The sequence below is a fragment of the Salmo trutta genome, chromosome 16 (genome assembly GCF_901001165.1).
Source record: "Salmo trutta chromosome 16, fSalTru1.1, whole genome shotgun sequence".
Classification (NCBI taxonomy): Eukaryota; Metazoa; Chordata; class Actinopteri; order Salmoniformes; family Salmonidae; genus Salmo; species Salmo trutta.
In genome coordinates, this window is record NC_042972.1 from 59,233,558 (window position 1) to 59,254,864 (window position 21,307).

General features: G+C 42.3%; 1 protein-coding gene across 9 annotated transcripts in view; it reads right to left on the reverse strand.

Moving 5' to 3' along the window:
• Positions 1-21,307, reverse strand: part of LOC115151117 (receptor-type tyrosine-protein phosphatase T) — a 587,678-nt gene that overhangs the window by 101,840 nt on the left and 464,531 nt on the right. For 6 of the 9 annotated variants that reach the window (XM_029695122.1, XM_029695121.1, XM_029695120.1 and 3 more), the window contains one exon: positions 19,562-19,758. In XM_029695122.1, coding sequence (XP_029550982.1) covers positions 19,562-19,758 — 197 coding nt within the window. The remainder of the gene's footprint in view (positions 1-19,561; positions 19,759-21,307) is intronic. The other 3 variants (XM_029695125.1, XM_029695124.1, XM_029695118.1) reach the window with 1 other exon arrangement.

Genomic DNA, 21,307 nt, shown 5'->3' on the forward strand with positions numbered 1-21,307 from the left:
ATCGGGTTCTTGGTCACCTCCCTGACCAAGGCCCTTTTCCCCCGATTCCTCAGTTTGGCCGGGTGGCGAGTTCTAAGAAGAGTCTTGGTGGTTCCAAACACCATTTAAGAATGATGGAGGCCAGTGTGTTCTTGGCGACCTTTAATGCTGCAGAAATTGTTTGGCACCCTTCCCCAGATCTGTGCCTCGACCAAATCCTGTCTCGAGCTCTACGGACAATTCCTTCGACCATAAGGCTTGTTTTTAACTATGACTCATTGTTAACTGTGAGACCTTGTATAGACAGGTGATGAGACCACTAGGCTTTTTGAAACGTTCAACAATCTAGGAATATTTATTTTATACCCTTCCCCAGATATATGCCGTATCACAATTTTATCTTGAAAATCTACGAACAATTACTTGGACTTCATGGTAGAGTTTCTGCTCTGACATGCACTCTCAATTGTGGGACCTTATATAGACAGGTGCGTTTCTTCACAAATCATGTCCAATCAATTGAATTCACCACAGGTGGACTCCAATCAAGTTGTAGAAACATCTCAAGGCTGATCAATGGAAACAAGATGCACCTGAGCTCAATTTGTGACTCATACTGTAGCAAAGAGTCTGAATACTTATGTAAATATGTTATTTCTCATTTTAAATGTTAATACATTTGCAAACGTTTCTAAAATCCTGTTTTTGCTTTGTCCTTATTGGATCGTGTGTGTAGATTGATGAGGACTTAAAAAAAAACTATTTTAGAATAAGGCTCTAACGTAACAACATGTGGAAAAAGTGAAGGGGTCTGAATGCTTTCCGAATGCACTGTGTAGCCTAATAAACAACTCATTCTCAGACACTGAGAAATATTGACATTTCATCAACCTCCCCTGGACTAGATTAAAAAAAATACTAAACCCTCCCCTTGACTGAAAATGAAAAGGCATGACCCTACCCCATGTTCCTGCAGGTAACCATTATGTAAATATCAATCCGTCCCGAACCCTTACCTTGAATTAATTATTTTTCAGTAGAGAACTTAACCAACCAACTAAGTTGATCAACTATGATTTCAATATTGAAGATGTTTTATTGCCACATACACCAAATAGGGGCAGTGAAATGGTGTTTTACAGGGTCAAAGTATAGTTATTTGGTCTTCTGTTATTAAAGCAGGCTATTGATTAGGAAGTCTAGGTTAGCTAGCTAATGTTTAACCACATACAAATGATCAGAATCTTTGGTTTAACCAAGAGCAGTGTAGCTAGCTTGATATTTTTATGAGGGGTTAGTAGAGAAGGAGGACTTGGAAGACCAGCATTACTGGGAAAGTGTGGCAGGGGAGGGAGCGGCAGGGTGAGAAGAACAGACAGGAAAGGCTCTCACTGTGGAAGACACCCTTGATTGAGATGGGTTGAGGGAGAGCCAAGTGAGACTAAACTCCAAACTAAATAGCCAATATTGTAAACCACTAACTGCATACTTTGAGATACAGTCTATTTGAAATACATATTTGATTTTTTTAACTCTGGCAGTTTTTGTGCAATTACAATAAAACAGAATGACCTCTAACCATATTCTCTCTCGTCATGCAGGCCTACTTTCACTATGTGGTGGGGAAGTTGTTCTCTGCTTAGCTGACAGCGATAAGACATACAGGAGTCCACTCTGTTCCAAGTACTTCTCTCTGCATAACACTCTGGGTACTTTGTGCAGGTAACCATGACTTCTATCATCACCTCTGTAACCAGTGTTGTAGCGGTATAATTTTTTAGAATTTCCTTAATCAGAGGGGTGAACTATCAATTCATATAATTTACTTGCATATTTTAAACATGCTATCAAATCAATTGTGCAAGTAGTAAACATAAATTACTATGTACAATCGCAGGAAATTCGTTTTAAAACAGCCATAAAATCAAGCTTTTGGTGTGGTGTACTCATGGATCTCAAACTATAACCTAAATGCATGATTACCTCCAACTTGGACCAATTCCCATTTACAATTGCACACCCTAACATACCAAGTGTAAGAACTGACACGAGATGAGAAGCAGGTACGGAGAGTGAACATTTCATTTACACAGACATGGAACAGGACAGGAACCGCGTCAGAACCGGGTAAAACAAATACATACGACAATCAATGCTGAAGCGGGGAACAGAGCTGGGGAACAGACAGATATAGGGAAGGAAATAACACAAGTGATTGAGTGCAATGAATCGCTGATGCACGTGACAAGGGGATCAGGTGTGCGTAATGATGGTGGCAGGAGTGCGTAGTGCTGGGCAGCCTGGCGCCCTCGAGCGCCAGGGAGGGAGAGCGGGAGCAGGCATGACACCAAGCTAGAATGGGGCCTGCGTCCAAACTAATACCCAATGTAGGCTAAATATTCCAAGCAGGGCTACAGCCACTCTGGTTTGGGCATCCTCAGCAGAACGGTGTCGCCTGGTCACATGTTGTTCTGGGTTACACTGCGCAAGAGGTGGTCCATGGAGTTCTATGAACATCAAGGCAGACACAGAGTGAATATTTACATTTTCTCATCATTCTAATTGGCCAAAGTGATCAAGCCTCCGACGGGCCTCCGCAGTGCACACACACTTAGCCTACAGTTCTTCATCAATCTCGCCACCATCAGAGAGAATACAGGGTAATGAAATACAATTTCTGTAGAAAGTTTCAGAATGAATTTTCCAGAAATATTTTTACCAGCTCCGTGTATTTTCAAATTGGAAAAAAGTGAGGGAGCGCCACACCTCTGTGTTCCGGCAGCATTAGACCCCTGCCCATAACTTAATAATTAGTGGTTAAGTGGTTACTGAGAGTTCCTCTAATTGCTTTGACGTTGTATGGAGGCATTGTTCAATACAGAGCCATCCTGACTGACGAGTGGCATGGATTGGTATAGCTCGGCTCAGTCCCACATAGTATGTTATCACTAGTTGCCTCATTTGATACAGCAGCAGTCTTAAAATTGACTGTAACCTTGAATACAAAACAAACTTTTCAACTCCAATTGAATTCTGCATATGACATTTCCTGACATCGCATTTTTACTCTCTCTCTCACTGCAATTGTTCTCAGGAGACGGGTCAGTATGTGTGTAGAGAAAATATGTCTGACAAGGTGGATTCAGGTTTCTACTTCATCGCCCTGGACCAATACACCTACAAGGCGGGGGATACCAAGTTAGGACCTGTGAGTCACCTTTGATCTTGACGTAATGTTCTTCCAACGGTTTTGGGGTCATGGGTGTTCCCAAACTCATCTTTTGCCTTACACAACTCAGCACATACACTACCGTTCAAAAGTTTGGGGTCACTTAGAAATGTCCTTGTTTTTGAAAGAAAAGCAATTTTTTGGTCCATTAAAATAGCATCAAATTGATCAGAAATACAGTGTAGACATTGTTAATGTTGTAAATGACTATTGTAGCTGGAAACGGTAGATTGTTTTAATGGAATATCTACATAGGCGTACAGAGGCCCATTATCAGCAACCATCACTCCTGTGTTCCAATGGCACGTTGTATTAGCTAGACCCAGCTAACTTTAGTAAGTAGATTCCACTCAAGGTATAATATAGCTATTTCATTTATTTCCCAATTACTTTGCTTACATATCAAGTTTAAGCTGGTTTTACCAAGTCGTTTGGTGCTTACTTTTCAAGCTGGCTAGCAAGCTAAACAGACAGCTCTGAAGTGCATCTGTTTGATGTCATGTACCCAAGAAAACTCAACCAACCACACGACAACACTGGACTGGCCAAGGGCAAGCATTTGTTAGTTCATCCATAACACCAGTGAAAGTGACCAAACTAATGTTTCTAGACACGCACCCACCTCGAAGCCCCCTCCCCGCTAGCCTGAAATCCAATCCAGAAAAAATATAAATTGAAACCCAAAGGTGTCAAGACAAGTGACTGTTGTTGGTTGACAATGATGATTTTAAATGGTTTTACACATTTCAACCATGTTTCCTTGCATACAGATCTATATTTTTGTTTTCATGAATTAATTTTTGATCTGCAGCAATAATATTCTGCTCGCCCAAAGTCACACAGTCCGCTCGCCGAACATCCTCTGTTCTCTCAACCAAATTTCTTTGTTCTCAACTGGTCTGTGCGCTCGCGGCACCCATCCTCTGTTCGCGTGACCCATCCTCTGCGCTCTCGACTCAGTGTTTGCTTTCTCAATTATGTTTAATCTTGCTCGACAGTGCCATCTCATGCGCAATGGACTTTAGAGGCTGATTTGACGAGATACTCCCTTGACAGATAACAGCATTCACAGCGGAAGCCAGACGAGAGCTCACAAACACTGGGATCAAAGGCAGAGAATGTAAAAAGTTCAAGATACAAATGAATGGCTCAGTACTGCAGCCTTCAAGACACAGACAGTGCAAGAGAGAAAAGAGGGAAAGAGAAAACGGTCCTCATGAAACATGATTAAAACATGTTGCTTTGCCACTCTTGGAGGAGAGAGCGCCCCAGGTTACAGCTTGGCTTTTGTGATTCCCTCTGTGTTCAAAACTGACGATAATACAAAGAGGCGGATGCTTGCTCAAGAAAGTTCAGCCAGTCAAATTTTTCCTTTCATTCAAGTTCTTACTATGTGCAGAGTAGTTCAGTAGTTCCAGTCTGGTGTGTATTTATACAAGCTATATGCTATCATTTCTTAGCCCATGTTAGCTATGGGTTCAGGAGTCAACCCTAATTAGGAAACGTGTAAATAATAAATTAATAAGGCAAGAATGTATAAAAACAAATATAGCTAAATACTCAGAGTTCAGATTCCTTTACAGCTGGGCTGCAGAGTAAAGGGTTGTATTAATTAGGGGTTCAGCAGTGAAGCTGGAGAAACCCTAATGTATTTGTTGCTGTTATTATTATTCCAGTTCCGCAAAAAGTTTGTGAAAATATGTAAATTCCTGTGAGATGGTAAGTCCTAGGTGGGTGCAACCTTGCTTGGGTCACACCCTCTCATGCGATGCCACGCCAATTGGCCACATGCTGGTGCTTTAGCAAGCAAACGTTGAAAGCTCACACCCCTCACCCTGTGTCGTGAAATTTGGTACATAAGTCCCTCTCCTTACAAGGAACACATTTCCCTGAAGGAACCATGAAGTCCGCCATTATGGATTTTCCGCCACTTAGAATTTTCTATAAATACTTAAAACACTACTTTGGTACTGAATGACCGATCTGTACAAAACTTGAAACATGGCATCAATACATCTATGGACTAAAGTCTCTCAAGGTATTGTTTTCCAGAGCAGTATGTCAAACAACAAACATTCACGTGGTCGTGGTCTGGCACTTAACATAAATCTGACACAGATATTCGTATTCGGATATATAACACTGTCAAGACTCAACATATGCAAGGACATTCAGATTGACCACATGGTGGTGCTACAATAGGCACATGTTTATATCTCTTTTCAGTAATGAAAGTTGGCACACATGCTCAGGGATATGAGTCTAGCTATCCTGTAAAGTGTGGTTCAGTGTGGCTTCATGGTGGCACTGTTGGACGGAAAAAAACATGCAAGTTAGTTGACGGCCATATTGTTTCAGCTAGTCTTGAAATATATTGGGTTTGAATATGTGTATCCATAGATGCTATATAACAAATTTGGTGCTGATCAGTCCAGTGATTCTGGAAAAGACGCCATTTAATTTAGTGAACATCATAAAAAAATGTCAAAGATACATCAAACGCATATTTCATGGTCAGTTTGATTTTGAGTTCTGATATTTTGCAAGTGTGGTAAACAGTACAATAGTAGCTCATCCTAGGGCAATGTTTCCAATTTGTCATGATGGTGGCACAGTAGGCCCACAGCTGAACCCCGGCATTGCTGCTATCTTTCAACTTGTTCTTGTCCACAGAATTTTTACTGCCTCAGCCCCAGGTACCTATCCAAATATTTAAGACTGATATTGACTGTTTCAAATTTAAGAGTCTATCAGGTAAGAACACCTTTCTATATACCAGCGCTGTCACGGCTGTCGAAAGGAGCAGACCAGAGTGCATTGCAAAGTTTCACGGATTTAATAAAATGTGGAACTACAACCAGTTCCACATTTTATTAAATCCGTGAAACTTTGCAATACATAAATAACAAAACAACAAACCGTGACGCAGAGAGAAACAAACACTACTCAAAATATAATAACCCACAAAAACCGAGGAAGAAAAACCCCTACTTAAATATGATCTCCAATCAGAGACAACGAGGACATCTGCCTCCAATTGGAGATCAACCCCAAAAAACAACATAGAAATACAAAACCTAGAACATAAACATAGAAATACAAAACATAGAGAAACACAAAACACCCCCTGTCACGCCCTGACCTACTCTACTATAGAAAATTACATCTTACTAGGGTCAGGACGTGACAGTACCCCCCCCCAAAGGTGCAGACTCCAAATGCAACATAAACAACAAAAGAAACCACAAACAAAAGGGAGGGTAGGGAGGGTGATAATTGTCTATGGCGGCTCAAATGCAGTTCACATAACCTCCAGCAGAGGAGGCGGCTCCAGTTCGGGGCGTAATCCCCGCTCCACCCGCTGATCCTTCTGCTTTAGTACCACCGGACCGTGGATCGTCGTCAGAGGAACCGGACTGTAGATCATTGCTGGAGGTTCTGGGCTGCAGGCCGCCGCTGGAGGCTCCGGGCTGGGGAGCGTCGCTGGAGGCTCCGGGCTGGGGAGCGTTGCTGGAGGCTCCGGACTGGAGATGCGCACTGGAGGTCTGATGCGTGGGACTGGCATAGGTAGCACCAGACTGGTAACACGCAACTCAGGTCGAGTGCGGGGAGGAGGCACAGGACGTACTGGGCTGTGGAAGCGCACTGGAGGGAGAGTGAGAGGAGCAGGCACAGGACGTACTGGGCTGTGGAGGCGCACCGGAGGCCTGATGCGTGGGACCGGTACAGGTAGCACCGGGCTGATGACACGCACCTCAAGGCGAGTGTGGAGAGGCAGCACAGGACGTACTGGGTTGTGGAAGTGTACTGGAGGGAGAGTGCGAGGAGCAGGCACAGAACATACCGGGCTGTTGAGACTTACAGGAGACCTGGTGTGTATAGCCGGTATCACTTGTTCCGGAACTTCCACATACTTCTCTGGATGAGTACGGGGAGCTGACTCAGGTGGCACCAAACTGACGACACGTTCCTTTGGGAAAAACACGTGCATCTTCCACCAACTCAATAACTCTCCCATTTCTCCCTTCTCCAAATTTTCTTTCTTCTCCCGGATTGTCTCTGGTTTACTCCTCGGCTCTGCCGACTGCTCCATCTGCCCCCCCAAAAATGTTCTTAGGGTTTCTGTAGCCTCTCGTGCCTCCCTGGTAGGCTTCTATATCTGTCTATTACTTGGCCCCAAGTCCAGTTAAACCTCTCTAGCCTCCCCTTCAGAGACCAGGTATCCATCTCCTCCCGAGCACGCTGCTTGATCCAGTTGTGGTGGGTTATTCTGTCACGGCTGTCGAAAGGAGCGGACCAAAGTGCAGCGTGGTTGTAGTTCCACATTTTATTAACCTGTTGGGGTATAGGGGGCAGTATTTGCACGGCTGGATAAAAAACGTACCCGATTTAATCTGGTTACTACTCCTGCCCAGTAACTAGAATATGCATATAACTCATATAACTACTCAAAATATAATAACCCACAAAAACCCAGGAAGAAAAACCCCTACTTAAATATGATCTCCAATCAGAGACCACGAGGACCAGCTGCCTCCAATTGGAGATCAACCCCCAAAAAAACAACATAGAAATAGAAACCTAGAACATAGAAAAACACAAAACACCCTCTGTCACGCCCTGACCTACTCTACTATAGAAAATGACATCTTACTAGGGTCAGGACGTGACAAGCGCGGATGGGTGGAACAAACTAAAGCAACAACTTAAAGCTATACTGACCAGAACTTATTTTATAAACAATGTCAAAAGCTGACTGATGACTGAACCATTGAACCATTTTCATATCTGTATCTATGTAATACATCTATGTCTGTACCACAATGAAAATAAGTAATTAACTTTGTGTTATCCCTGTCAAGTTTTTAAAATGTATGAACTGTGTGTATATGCATTTGTCAAATAAAAACAATAAAATTAATCAATCAACCCCAAATCCATGACTCATGTAATAATGGGTAATTCTGGCAACACCTGTGTTTGAGAGTTTAGAAACAAAGATTTTAGTGTCATGTTCATCAGGCACCAAAGAAAGCAGAACTAAACAGGGCCCCTCCCTACCTGGACTTCAGTAATGCTTGTGTTTCTGCTGCATGACCTAATGAACACGACCCAGGCCTGTATGCCAGTGTGTTGCAGTCCGATTGCTCACTCTGGCTAGTGTTTATCTATCCATCGTTTCCTGTCCGATAATGAGAGCAAGTGGGAGTGAGGTGAATAATTGCACGCCTGCGGCAAAACGTTCAACTTCCCTTTTACTTTGCGGTCAGGGGATTGCTGTTATTTTTTTTTTTAAGAAAAAGAAAATGCCCTTAATGCAATCCCTCTCATCTCCAATCTGTATTTTTTTGCGAATATTAATATTCTTGAAAAAGAAAAAGAGAGAGGAAAGAGAAAGTGAAGAGGGAGAACTCCCACACTCTCATCCCCTGGTAGACGGTGGAGATGCGATGTGATAAGATAGAGGCAGGGGTGTGGGAGGGAGAGAGGGTTCCTGTACGCAGAGAAATGAAAACCCATAGGGCAGAGGAAACATTGCCTCCCCCACAGCCTCATCATCACACACACGCGTGCAAGGACACACGCATAAAGACACATGGATGAATGCATAAACAAACACGCTTGCGTGTGGACATACACATACAACACATGCATGCACAAACATACACACACACACACACGCATGCACACCCAAACGAACACAGACAGAGGCTCATGTTCAGAGCAATACATACACAGACAGACATGCTCACATACAGTACATACTTGCAAAAACAACTCTTCAACCAAACCTTTGAAAATGTACATTGAAAGACAGATGCTGGTTGTGAGTGCTCCTGGATGCTAGTGCATTTATGCAGTTCCTGTGAGTGGGTACTCCATGGGTGCTCTATGACCTTTTGTTAATCAACAGATACATTTTACTGTGGGGCCATTAACCAGCCCTAGTTTTGGCCAGCAACCCAAATGGGCACCTTATTCTCTATATAGTGTACTACTTTTGACCAAAGCCCTATTGGTCCTGCACTCTATAGGGAACAGGTTGCCATTTGAGACACAAGCTGGGATGAGGTTGCCTTGTCTTTTTACATATTTTCTCCCAAAACTTAACTGATAACAAACTGCATTGAAATTCTAACACAACAGAAGGGGCAGCGCTGCCTTATGCGAGCTGTTCACTTGCGTCCCAAATTTCACCATATTCCTTTTATAGTGCACTACTTTTTACCAGCGTTCTAAGGGCCCTGGTTAATGGGGAATGGGAACACCTTAAGAAGTAAATATAAGCAAAGACATGTATTCAATCCACTAATACTAAATGTGCATTTAACCTCTAGGGGAGGTGGGACGAAATCGTCCCACACTATTCAACAGCCAGTGAAAAATCAGAGCGCCAAATTTAAAACCACAAAATGTAATAATTCAAAGTTCTCAAACATAGGACTATTTCACACCATTTTATAGATACACTTCTCCAGAATCGAACCACATCGTCCGATTTCCAAAAGGCTTTACAGCGAAAGAAAAACATTAGATTATGTTAGTAGAGTACATAGACACAAATAATCACACAGCCATTTTCCAAGCAAGCATATATGTCACATAAACCCAAACCACAGCTAAATGCAGCACTAACCTTTGATGATCTTCATCAGATGACACTCCTAGGACATTATGTTATACAATACATGCATGTTTTGTTCAATCAAGTTCATATTTATATAAAAAAACTGCTTTTTACATTAGCATGTGATGTTCAGAACTAGCATACCCACCGAAAACTTCCGGTGAATTTACTAAATTACTCATGATAAACGTTGACAAAATACATAATTATTTTAAGCATTATAGATACAGAACTCCTTTATGCAATCGCTATGTCCGATTTTAAAATAGCTTTTCGGCGAAAGCACATTTTTGCAATATTCTGAGTACATAGCTCGGCCATCACGGCTAGCTATTTTGACATCCGCCAACTTCGGGGTCACCTAAACTCAGAATTACTATTAGAAAAATTGGATTACCTTTGCTGTTCTTTGTCAGAATGCACTCCCAGGACTTCTACTTCAACAACAAATGTTGTTTTGGTCCCAAATAATCCATAGTTATATCCAAATACCTCCGTTTTGTTCGTGCGTTCAGGTCACTATCCGAAGGGTAACGCGCGAGCACATTTTGTGACAAAAAATTTCAAAATATTCCATTACCGTACTTCAAAGCATGTCAAACGCTGTTTAAAATCAATTTTTATGCTACTTTTCTCATAAAATAGCGATATTATTCCAACCGGGCAACGTTGTATTCATTCAAAGACTGAAAGAAAAAATGCAGAAGTCTCGTGAACGCGCATCTCCAGTCTCACTGTCCCCAGGCTGACCACTTACAAACTCTGCTGCTGTACTTTGCCTAGAGACAGCAGACAACCCATTCCACTTTCTGGTGGCTTTAGAGAGCCAATGGAAGCCTTAGAAAGTGTCATGTTACAGCACAGATGCTGTAATGTCTATAGAGATGCAACAGAAGGACAACAAATTGTCAGACAGGGCACTTCCTGCATGGAATCTTCTCAGGTTTTGGCCTGCCATATGAGTTCTGTTATACTCACAAACACCATTCAAACAGTTTTAGAAACTTTAGAGTGTTTTCTATCCAAATCTACTAATTATATGCATATTCTGGGCAGGAGTAGTAACCAGATTAAATCGGGTACGTTTTTTATCCGGCTGTGAAAATACTGCCCCTTATACCACAACAGGTTAACATAAAAACATCTCTGTATTTTGATCGTCGACAAGGTTTATTTGAGATATGGTCAGCGCCATTTTAAATTGCCATAGTAATGAGTGACGCCAGTGTGCCACTGGCAGGAATCAGCAAATCGTCTGTGGTATTGAGTTTTCACGCGGAGAGTGAATCGAAGAGAGTGTTAGGTGCGGACAACAAAGAAGGCAAGAACAAGTAGTAATTCAAACATGAACTGTACAGCTCCAGGCTGTATGAATTGGCTCCAAAACAAATCCTCAGTAAACTACCATCAGCTGCCCAAGGACCCACAACTTTTGAAAAAGTGGCTCCATGTCCTGAAGAGGAAGCTAGCGGGATCTGCAGACAGCACTTCGCAGAGGCAGACTTCGCGATGAAGGGCACTTTTGATGTGGTAACTGTGAGTTTCTGAATGGAAAGGAGTCATAGGCCTATGTTGAAGCCCACTGCTTGCGCCTCCATTTGAAATGTCAAGGGTTATGGTGTAGGGGTTACCGACCGACCATCATCAAATGAAATCAAATGTTATTGGTCACATACACATGGTTAGCAGATGTTATTGCGAGTGTAGCGAAATGCTTGCGCTTCTAGTTCCGACAGTGCAGCAATATCTAACAAGTAATATCTAACAATTCCACAACAGATACCTAATATACACAAATCTAAGTAAAGGAATGGAATAAGAATATATAAATATAAATATATAGATGAGCAATGACAGAGCGGCATAGGGCAAGATGCAATAAATATAATAGAATACAGTATATACATATGAGATGAGTAATGCAAGACATGTAAACATTATTAAAGTGACTAGTGATCCATTTATTAAAAGGGCCAATTATTTCAAGTTTGTATGTAGGCAGCAGCCTCTCTGTGTTAGTGATGGCTGTTTAACAGTCTGATGGCCTTGAAATAGAAGCTGTTTTTCAGTCTCTCGGTCCCAGCTTTGATGCACCTGAACTGACCTCGCCTTCTGGATGATAGCGGGATGAACAGGCAGTGGCTCAGGTGGTTGTTGTCCTTCATCTTTTTGGCCTTCCTGTGGCACCACCCTCTGGAGAGCCCTGCGGTTGTGGGCGTTTAGTTGCCATACTAGGCGGTGATACACTGGTGATACACAGGCTGGTGTTCACTAACTTTGGAGTCAAGCAAAAGCGACTAAACGGAGGAAGCGACGCGAGTCAATGCAATGGAGCCTGAGGTAACGTTAACCGGTCATGACTGTTGTTGACTAGGCTAGTGTTAGACACTGGACAACTTTGTTGCAATTCTAGTTGAAGGTAACTAGCTAATTGCGTCTGAAGTGTTTTGTGTAACACCCCCAGCAAATAATGTTAGCAAGCAACTCAATTGCAACTAAAATTGCCACATAGTTTATACGTGTACCCCTGTTATTAGGTGATGTTAGTTACTGTAGCTAGCTTCCACCTCAAATAATTTACTGTAATACATCTTGTTGACAGATTTTGTAATGTTTTGTTAGCTCCACCTCATTTAGCTAGACTGAAGTTGACATAGCTAATGTTTGCTAAAAAATAAATGTCCCTGTATTTGCTGTGTGTGTGTGTGTGTGTTGACAAAGCCTCTACATGACAGGTAGCTTGTTGATGCCAACTGATATATTTGCGTTCAGTTGTCTTAACAAAATGTTTGTTTGTTTTCAGGATGACATCTTCATCCCTTAAAATGTTTTCATCCTGGAGGAAACTGTGCTGGAGGAAGAGGTGGTAGATGCAAATCCATGTTATTTCTAAGGCTATTGTTTATTTCAAGTATATTTTTGAATATAACTATAGACTAACAGATGCCTTAATTGTTTTCTACCAACAGGGAAGAACGGTTAGTACAGCATGCCAAACTGAACCCTTGGTGCCACAGTGTTCATGTGCTGCGGTGGAGAAGAGGTCCACCGGGACGATTACTAAAGAGCTCGGGACCCAGCTAGATTGTGCTCACGACCATCAGTATACAACCGAGTCCTGCCCCTCTACGCCACAGATGGAGCTGACGGAGAGTGAGATCAGTGAAGGCCAGAACTCGCTGAGGGCTCAGAATCACAATCATCACAGTGCGAACCAAGATATACTATCGATCACTTTGGGGGAGCGGGATGGTGCTCCGAAAATGGAGAAGGAGCAGGCCATTCAACAGTGAATTCAAAGATACACCCATCCATAAAGGGAATCGAAGTGGAAATGTTTAACCATCGATTTTTTTTTTACCCTTTTCAATGGATGTGCTACCTTGTCCCGGTCCTGCTGTTTCGACTCTCTCTCTCAACCTATTAATGCTCAGCTATGAAAAGCCAACTGACATTTGCTCCTGAGGTGTTGAATTGTTGCACCCTCTATAACCACTGTGGTTATTATTTTGATGTAAAAAGGACTTTTGTAAAATAAAATTGATTGATTGATTGTTTGCTGTGCTGGATGCTGTGTATTTACTAACTGTCTGAGTGATGGAACATATTTTGGTGTGTCTTTAATCTTAAATAACAAAGTGTCTCCCTGCTCCTTTTTTGGTAAAAAGCTGAGGGATGGGGCTGGAGAAATGTAACCACTCTCAAATTCACAGACAGAGCTATAGATGCAAAGACTGACCATCAATGATATCAAAATTGTAATCCTGTCTCTATGATCCGTTTCCACTACCATGTACCCAGTTCACTTTGGATAAAGGTGTCTGCTAAATGATATATATTATTAAAGTCTACTTTGACAACTAGCTGTCCAGTGTAGTTACCATTGGCTGCCCAGTGTGGCTGCCATCCAATAGATGGCAGCCAAGGCTAGTTGAAGTCACTACTCTAGCGTCAGGGACATGGGATTAGTGCGCACTGAAAGTAGTTTATCTGGTTACGCTTGAACCTTTTGTTAAAGTGGACAAGCTCACTAATACTATTTTTACATAAGGCGCAGGCATTTGGTCTATGTCTTAGGCTAGGCTAGATTTACTAAATTAACTGGTTTTATTCAAACGTTTCTTCAATTCCTTTGCTTCTGGCTATGCGCGCCTTATGGAAGAAATGACAAACGCAGGAATGAGACGCCGTACACCTCGTCCAATTCTCCCATGTGCCCATAGGGTAAACTGCCGATAAACTGCCAGCTTGTACGCGCTGCAAACAAAATCATAAGAAAAGTTAGTCTGATACCGAAACTAAATCACAATGTATTTATAATGAGCAGGCCCCATTATTGGTTAGAATGAGATTTCATGAATCATGATGCTGTCTGCGGTTCAAACTCCGGTCGTCTAATCAAAAAGGTAAATGTGTTTCCATTGTGCCAAACAGCGCTGGTGAATAACATCGTTATAGGATACTGATTATATATATTGAGCCACTACTGATATTAACCTTAAACAATGTATAATCAAGCAACGTTTCACCAATTATTTAACTGGCATATCGGCTGCTGACTGGTTCGAGCAACCTCTTCTGCCAGGAAGTCCTTCATAAGGATTAGTGACACGTCCAATAAATACGTCCCCATCTAGTCAGACTGACAGGAACCTCTGACTGCCACCATCCTCTGGGATTTTGTGCTGTATCGCCACCATCTCTCTACAATACACACACTCCTACTCTAGCCATTATTTGGCAGCATCCCCACTCACACTAGTTTGTGTTCGTCTAAGCCGACCCTCTAGCTGAGGTGTTTCAGGCGACACATCTGTTGTTACTGCTACGAGATCTGGGGCAACGATCGGCTCAAACATGAATGGCTTCAGTAGGTTTAGTGGCTCCCTAACTAATATTATTTCATTCTCTGTAATAAACTCATTCTCTGACTCGGAGCTACTCGGTAAATTCAGCCATCTTTTAAGAGTTCCAAAATGTACTCTCCTGCCAGTGACGCAACTATGTCAATATGGTGATTTACAGGTACAGCTAGCTGGCGTTCTAAATCATAGTGTTTCCATTCCCCTTTAAAAGTAGTGCACTATAAGGGGAATAGGGTGCCATTTGAGTTGCATCCATTGTTAGCATACAATGTCACACACAGAGAAGGGGGTAGAGGGCTCTTTCTCAAACCAATGTGCTAGCAATTGAGGTCGGGTCCCTTTATGACGGAAACCAAATGTCCAAATGCTTTTGACTTTGATTCAATTAGTCCTCTCCTTGTTCTTTATGTGTCTCTAGATGTCCATGTTAAGTGATCCGTTCCCCTATTTGTTTATGTGGGCCGATCCATGTGTGTATTTGTGTGGTTTGTGCCAGTGAGGGCTGTCTCCCTCTCTCAGTGCATCTGTCAGGATGTGAGTAATAGGCCGATTATGCTGACAAACACACACAGGTGGCCGCTATCGCCTTTAATCAGTCCCCTGATATCTATCTCTCCCTCCCTTCCTCTCTCTCTCTCTTTCTCTGCCTCTCTTTAGTCCTGTCTCTTTCTCATGCTATCTATTTCACACACACACACACACACTCACGCACATACAAATGCATGCCTGCTCACACACACACACAACACACACACACACACACGCAGGTTCACAAAGTCATAAACGATACCGAAGCACATAATGACAGAACACAAATGAAAACATTTGTTTGTGTGTGGCACCATTTGAAATGAGTTGGGGTCTTCTTCACCATAATAGAAAGCACTGAATGTATGTCTCTTAAGATATTCTCCCCCCGCATGCACGATCCACTAGACACAAGTCATGTTCGGGAATGCATGCCAATTTATTGACTTTCCCCATCGACTGTATAAAAAAATACGACCTTTATATTTTATAAGCAAGCATGGACACACAGGCAGCGAGTAAAATATAAGTGCCAATTTGCAATGGGATAGGTGCTGAAATTGTGAGGCAAATCAGGTTAGAGGCGGAAGCAATAACAAAAAGGCGTTATAAAATATCCCCGATGATGGATGACCCTTTAAATAAGAGGCTCAATTGCTGGCTTTATCAGTGCAGGAACAGTGAGTGAGGGAAAAAGGCAATGCATCTGTCACGGTTGTCGACGGTGAAAGAGGACCAAAATGCAGCAGGTACGTGTATGCTCATTTTTTTGATTTATTAACTTTCAAACGAACACTCCAAAACAACAAAACACGAAAAAAAACGAACGAACAACAAAACAGTCTGGCAAAGCCTAGGGCTGAACACAGAACAATCACCCACAAATCACAAACACAACCACACCCTTATATATGGGACTCTCAATCAAAGGCAGATAGACAACACCTGCCTTCAACTGAGAGTCCCAACACCAATTAACCAACATAGAAACACACTCACCAGATTAGACATAGAAATACATAAACATAGACTATAAACCAAAACCCTGGAAATACTAAATCAAACCCCCCTTTGAACAAACACACCACCCTGAACCACATAAAACAAATACCCTCTGTCACGCCATGACCAAACTACAAAACAATTAACCTTATATACTGGCCAGGACGTGACAGCATCTCATGTTAAAGACAGGAAAAGCGAAGCTACTGGAGTCATACAGCAAAGAAGTTGAATAGAACCTTCACAACCTTAACATTAACAAAGCTCTAAGATTCTTCCTTTTCTACACTATGACTTTTGGCCCTTATGTACCAAGAAGAGGAAGAAACACTTAATTGACTTAATTACCATAACAGTAAGAGTATCAGTAAAGTATTGCATTACAGAGCCTTAGGAATGGCTTTTTCTAGAAGACCTGTCTATAGATGTAGACACAATAATTGACTACCCACAGCATAGTGTTGCCGGAAGGCTGACTTTTTTAATGAAAGGGAAAGTTAATACAAGTGGGACTAGACAACTATCAGGGCTCCAGACTATTTAGTCGCATTTTGCGACCCTTTAACTTGGCTGTGCGAGTTACATTTTGAATTGGTCGCACTGGTGCAAGCTACACATTCTATCTGGTCACCTCAATCCAATTGTTCCATTTTTGGTGCGGAAAAAATCATGAATTAGTTAAACAGAGAGGAGGGTGTATTATCCTCAATATTCCTGTAAGAAAAGTGTCTGCAATGCCGCTGTGCCTGCCTGGGGCTGCTATAATGAGCGAGCTTCTCACACTCTCTCTCCCCCTCATGTGCCCATCATGATTGTATAGCATTTCAAAATTCAATTGCGGGAAAAAAAAACACAAATTGTGGGGGGAAAAATTATCCACAATAAAGAGAGGAGGGTCTCCGCTTTCTGTATGTATAATATTATGTATTTCTCAACAATCATTATTGAGCTCAAAGCACACTGCTTTTACAATCAAGTTATCTGATATGGCTTTGAAATACAGAGCGTGTGAAATCTGCCATCGTACATTAGATTAATACATGGCTACTAGCAGTAGGTCTTCACTTTAGAGGTAGCGACCCAGTTTATGTGTTTTGAGTTTCCACTTCCTCAGGTGGTGAATTAGCACCAATTGAATTAGGCCTATATAATATTTTATAAAATATACAATATTTTCAGAATACGCTAATATCTCAGGATATGAAATGAATAGGAAGAAGAAGAAGAAGAAGAACTCATGAAACTGAATGGGAAAAATATTTTTCATATATAGCCTATTATTTGTATTTTGTATTTATACCTTTGCTTATTCGATCTGGTCACTAACATATGCCTATGCCTTTGCAGCACATTCTTGTTTCAAAAACACTGAATCTGTGCTTCAGAACCAAAAAGTTGTGTGTCTTGACTGTTGACCAATGACCAGTCATCATCATTAGCGCGCAAAGGCAGGCGCACATATTCAGAGTAGCCTACTTACAGTACGTTAATATTATCCATAGAAAGTACTGTTTAGCAATCTGCTACGGACGCTATCTGGTGATTTCATTGATCATTTTCATATTTCAGATAGGCCTAGTGTGGTTGGGTTATAATTATATACCTCAGTGGTGGTACTGGCAATATGTTTAGAGATAGCTGTAACATTGCACTACCTCAATACTTAGGGAATGAAGATGTAACATATTCTGGCGAATTAATTATGATATTTGTGAGGAAGAAAAAGGCTACAGACGGATCATGTTTCCCATCCAATCCTGCACCCTCCACCCCCCGCTGCTTACAGTTAGGCCATACGATCCTGCACCCTCCACCCCCCGCTGCTTACAGTTAGGCCATACGATCCTGCACCCTCCACCCCCCGCTGCTTACAGTTAGGCCATACGATCCTGCACCCTCCACCCCCCGCTGCTTACAGTTAGGCCATACGATCCTGCACCCTCCATCCCCGCTGCTTACAGTTAGGCCATACGATCCTGCTTGCTCTGGAATCCAGAGGAGTGGTAACATGCCATGATATCCCTACTCGATATCGACGGCTAACATGAATGACTTTCAGATCAAAATGCAGGTGTAAAACAAATGTATTTATGTATCTTGTGTTTTTAAATTGCATCACTGTTTATGGCTGTAATGACATTTGCGCAGTGTTTGTGTGTATGTGCGTGTGTGGGGGTCGCAAGCTTTGAAACATTCCTTTTTGGGGGTCCCAAAATTTTTGGGAAAATCAGTGAGCTGGCAGACAGATTGCTGATTTGCTGTACAGCTATAGGATCGGGTGCAGCACAAACGTCAACTTGGAGTGAGAGACGATTGCCATAAATTAATATAAAAAAAAAACTTTTGGGTGATCAAGAAAATTAACCATTTACTTTGTAAGCTCACCAGCAATGGGGCAAGCAACAAGTATTATCATAGGCCTATTGGTCTTTTAGCGTATCAAAATTGCTTGAAATGTATAATTTACTTGCATTTGTAATATGTTGTCAACATTAATTATTACATTTTTTTGTCTTGTAGAGAAAATAATGAAAAGGGCTGTCTTGTAGCCTCAATAAATAGACAAAGATTAGTAGTAGTTGAAAAAGTCCTTACCTGTATAGATTTATTTTACTTGACTTGAGACTTGAAAAAGCTTTTGACTCGACTTAACTTGACTTGCTCTTACTGTAGAATGCACGACTTGGGCTTGACTCAAGACTCGACCCCATCTTTTTGGGACTCGACTTGAGACTTGGACCTTGTGACTTGGTCCCATCTCTGCTAGAGACCCTTTTGAGTTAATTTTACATTCACATCTGAGTCATTTAGCAGGCACTCTTATCCAGAGCAACTTATCGTAGTTAGAAAAAGACTGAACCAGCTATGTATAGGTAAATAGGTATTCTGCAGTAATATTGATAGTTCCATGCTTTTCACTCTCAGGAGAAAATGAAAAATAATTGGAGGAGTGATTTGGCATTAGGAATATGACTGTGGGCATATTTAATTGTATTATGTTACATAACTTAACTTATGTGTCACTTTTGTGCCACCTTCAAATTTAAATACTTTACTGGACTTAAGATGCAATGCCGAGTAATAAAAAATCATATTCCAAGACGAGTCGAACATTGATCAATAGGATTGGGTGGAAGTCTGTTTAATATTTCAGAGAATACTAATGATGGTTTTAAATATGATTTTCAATAAATATTTGATGTGTTTCCCTTATTCTAAAGAGGGAAAGTGCAAACTGATGATATTGGACAGTGCCTGGCCACAATGATGCGACATCATGTCAAAAACCACACTTAGAATTCCCTGCAACGTTGATAAAACCGTACTAACCATTCTTACCTCATACTCTTCCTTGAAGCCGTAGCCCTGGCCACACTTCATCTGGGTGATGTGCTGGAGGAGGTCGGCTACACGGATGGCTGGCTGGAACTGGCCTGCTTGGTAGGACATCTCAACTGACTCACAGCCCCCGTATGGGTACGTCTGGATGGTCAACGATGGCTGAGCCAACTCACTATGGCTGCTATCTGTGGACCAAGGAGAACACACTCAGTATCCACTTACTCTGTGACATTTGGGTTAGCATTGAACCACATAGCGGTCAGTCTGTGTAAGAATGATTCAATGGAACTCATTTTAATATAATGAAATCTCTTGTTTTCATGAAATGTTGTTCTCCCAAATATATTGACTGTAGTACTCGCACTGCCGAAACACTTGACCACTGTTACTCCAACTTCTGGGATGCCTAGAAGGCCCTCCCCCGCCCTCCTTTCGGCAAATCTGACCATGAGTCCATTTTGCTTCTCCCTTCCTATGGGCAGAAACTCAAATAGGAAGTACCCGTGCAAAGGACTATTCAATGCAGGTCTGACCGATCGGAATCCACGCTTCAAGATTGTTTTGATCACGCGGACTGGGATATGTTCCGGGTAGCTTCCGAGAATAATATTGACGAATACACTGTTTCAGTGACTAAGTTCATCAGGAAGTGTATAGGCGATGTTGAACCCACTGTGGCTATTAAAAACTACCCTAAACAGAAACCGTGGATAGATGGTAGCATTCACTCAAAACTGAAAGCGCGAACCACCGCATTTAACCATGGCAAGGTGACTGGGAATACGTCAGAATACAAACAGTGTAGTTATTCCCTCCACAAGGCAATCAAACAGGAAAAACATCAGTATAGAGACAAAGTGGAGTCACAATTCAACGGCTCAGACACGAGACATATGTGGCAGGGACTACAGACAATCACTGACTACAAAAGAAAAACCAGCCACGTCACGGACACCAACATCTTGCTTCCGGACAAGCTAAACACCTTCTTTGCCCGCTTTGAGGATAACACAATGCCACTGACGCGGCCCGAGACCAATGACAGTGGCCTCTCCTTCTCTGTGGCCGATGTGAGTAAGACATTTCAGCGTGTTAACCCTCGCAAGGCTGCCGGCCCAGACGGCATCCCTAGCCGCGTCCTTAGAGCATGCACAGACTAGCTGGCTGGTGTGTTTACGGACATATTCAATCTCTCCCTATCCCAGTCTGCTGTCCCCACATGCTTCAAGATGGCCACCATTGTTCCTGTACCCAAGAAAGCAAAGGTAACTGAACTAAATTACTATTGCCCCGTAGCACTCCTGTCATCATTAAGTGCCTTGAGAGACTAGTCAAGGATCATATCACCTCTACCTTACCTGTCACCCTAGACCCACTTCAATTTGCTTACCGCCCCAATAGATCCACAGATTATGCAATCGCCATCACACTGCATACTGCCCTATCCCATATAGACAAGAGGAATACATATGTAAGAATGTTGTTCATTGACTATAGCTCAGCATTCAACACCATAGTACCCTCCAAGCTTACCATTAAGCTCGAGGCCCCGCCCGCAACCACAGGGCTCTCCAGAGGGTGGTGCGTTCTGCCCAACGCATCACCGGTGGCAAACTACCTGCCCTCCAGGACACCTACAGCACCCGATGTCATAGGAAGGCCAAAAAGATCATCAAGGACAACAACCACCCGAGCCACTGCCTGTTCAACCCGCTATCATCCAGAAGCGCATAG